Here is a 2,545-nt window from a genome sequence, read left to right as displayed (position 1 = left end):
AACACTATAACAAGTCGACACTATTACCACTCCTTCAAGACATTCAATAAAATTGAAAAAAATACATAAATTAGCATGATCTCTGTGCAAGGATGAGACACATAAATCAAAAAATGGTCCAATTAGCCACTATTATTCAACTAAAAAATGAACCTCAAAATAAGTGTTAACTATACCTTACAAATTAGGGTATGGATTACATGTCAAAGGACCAAAAACTAAAAGAGCATACAAGAAGAAAATAATAGTTTGACTTGAGAAATCAAACATTTTATTTCTGTTTGAGTGGGAGGGAACATTAATAAGCATGCTGATCAATTTTAATATAAATAACATAAAACATCAAGAATTTTTGCATAAAAGATGCCTTCATCCATAGATAAAATATATCACAAAATACAACAAAATCAATACAAATCTTGATTTACAAAAAGAAAAGAAAAAATGTAATTACATCAAAAAGAAAATCTCTGTATGTGTGCCTATTCCAAGCTATGTTACTGGAATTCTCCAAAATTGTTATTACACACCGTGTTAGATCATACAAAAGTGTACTACTTCTGAATGATCCAACACGCACCTGACAACATTTTAAAAGAGTTCGAGCAACATAGATTTCAAGAACAATAACCAATCCAAAAAAAAGAATAATCCAAGAATTGATCATCAAATTAAACATTTGAACTTCCATCAATCTTATGATAATAAGAATCTGATGAATTATCAAAAGAACTTTGAGGACTTTCTTCATCAATAATAATAAACTTCTCTTCATCTTCATATTCAATAGTTGAAGTTAACTCTTTAGCTCTTTTAGCTTGATCTTCCCAATTAGTTCTTGATAAAATCGCCAACAACATTGTCACTGCACATGAAGCTTGTGCAGCTAACAATCCAATCCAAAGCCCCGTAAAATTGTACCCTCGAAAAAACCCTAGATACACAGCCACTGGCATTCCAACTAGGTAAAAACATCCTAAGTTGATGTTGGCACCCAATTTTGGTCTAGCTGTTCCTCTTAGTACCCCACAACCGGTCGTCTGTGGGCAATTCCCTAGCTCACAGAATCCGATTATGGGCAAAATGAGGGATGTCAGGGCAATGATTTCTTGATCCTGAGTGAACATACTTGCCCAGACATCCCTCACTAGTACCGCGAATGTTAGAGCTATTAGCCCTAAAATAAAACTAGATGATAGCCCCACGAGTGCTGTCAATCTTGCTACATTTGGCCTATTAGCCCCGAGCTCATTTCCAACACGCGTTGACACACCAAAACTCAATGAAGATGGAAAAATGTATATCAACGACGTAGTTTGGATCAAAATCCCCATCGATGCAACGGTTGCTTTAGGATTAACCAACAATCCACATAACAAAATCATGATCTCATACCACCACCATTCCAAACAAACACTCACACAACTTGGAATTGCCAAATCCAATAGTGATTTCCAACCTTTAAAACAATCCAATGAAATTGAACTCCAAGTGTTGTTATGCACCTTAGATACAACAATGTAAGCAATTAATGATCCAACAAGATTAAAATTAGTCCAAACCCCACTTAAAGCAACACCTTTAATCCCAAGATCAAGTACTATAACAAGTAAATAATTAATAGGAATATGAACAAGACTAGCAAGTGCAGCACAATAAGTTAATGGCATGATTATCGATTGAGAACGAAGATAAATCCTCAACGGATGAAGAAACGAAAGGGTAAAAAGGTCAGGCAATGAAAACAAGATGTAATTTTGTGCTTCTCTTGCTATATCGTGATCTTGTCCACAAAATATCAATATTCTTTCCATGTTACACCATAAAAATGATATTGGTATCGAAATCAATAGAAGAAGTAGAATTGTCCTTTGTAAACTTAGTCCAAGAATCTTATATCTTTTAGCACCAAATGCTTGTCCACAAATTGGTTCCATTCCCATAGCTAAGCCCGAAAGGATCGAATAACCACTAATATTTGCAAAACCTATAGCCAACGAACCACCGGCTAATGACAGCTCACCGAGCCGTCCTAAGAAGAGCATCGAGATCATCGATCGAGAGTAAAGGAGCAACCCAGTAAAAATCATGGGAAATGCTATGTTAGCTATTGATTTTGCTTCACAATACGCTAAAAACAGGGGATTTTGCTCTGTTTTGCTCTGTTTATTTTGAGAAACTAATGGATTCAACATCTTTTTGGTTTTTTTTTTCTTTCTTTATTTGTAATTTAAATAAAATTTTGGTATGTAATGAATTTTTTTTTGTAACAGAAAGTTGTGGGCAAAGAAGATAGAGAGAGGGTTTTAGGAGTAACGGTTTGGTATGGGTTTTATAAGGGCGGGGAATATTGAATAAATATATTTTAATTTACTTTTTAAATATTTTTGTCATATAGTGAATTTCTATTTTTTAAAAAATATTATAAAATCCTTTTAAGGTGGGGTATAAGAAAGAAGTTTTAATGATGATCTGGGGCGGAATTATCTTTCTTTGAGAGGAGTCAATTGATACCTGTTCGTTAGAAAATTATTCAGTGTAGCTG

General features: G+C 34.0%; 1 protein-coding gene across 1 annotated transcript; it reads right to left on the bottom strand.

Annotated features, from left to right (window-relative positions):
• Positions 1 to 486: 486 nt before the first annotated feature.
• LOC125842108 (protein DETOXIFICATION 49-like) lies at positions 487 to 2,203 on the bottom strand. The gene has a single exon (XM_049521313.1). It carries the CDS (start codon positions 2,193 to 2,195, stop codon positions 672 to 674), a length of 1,524 nt encoding a protein of 507 aa, XP_049377270.1. The 5' UTR covers positions 2,196 to 2,203; the 3' UTR covers positions 487 to 671.
• Between the last annotated feature and the right edge of the window lie 342 nt (positions 2,204 to 2,545).

This window comes from Solanum stenotomum, chromosome 10 (assembly GCF_019186545.1).
Source record: "Solanum stenotomum isolate F172 chromosome 10, ASM1918654v1, whole genome shotgun sequence".
In the NCBI taxonomy this organism is placed as follows: domain Eukaryota; kingdom Viridiplantae; phylum Streptophyta; class Magnoliopsida; order Solanales; family Solanaceae; genus Solanum; species Solanum stenotomum.
This window is presented reverse-complemented; position numbering and strand designations above follow the sequence as displayed.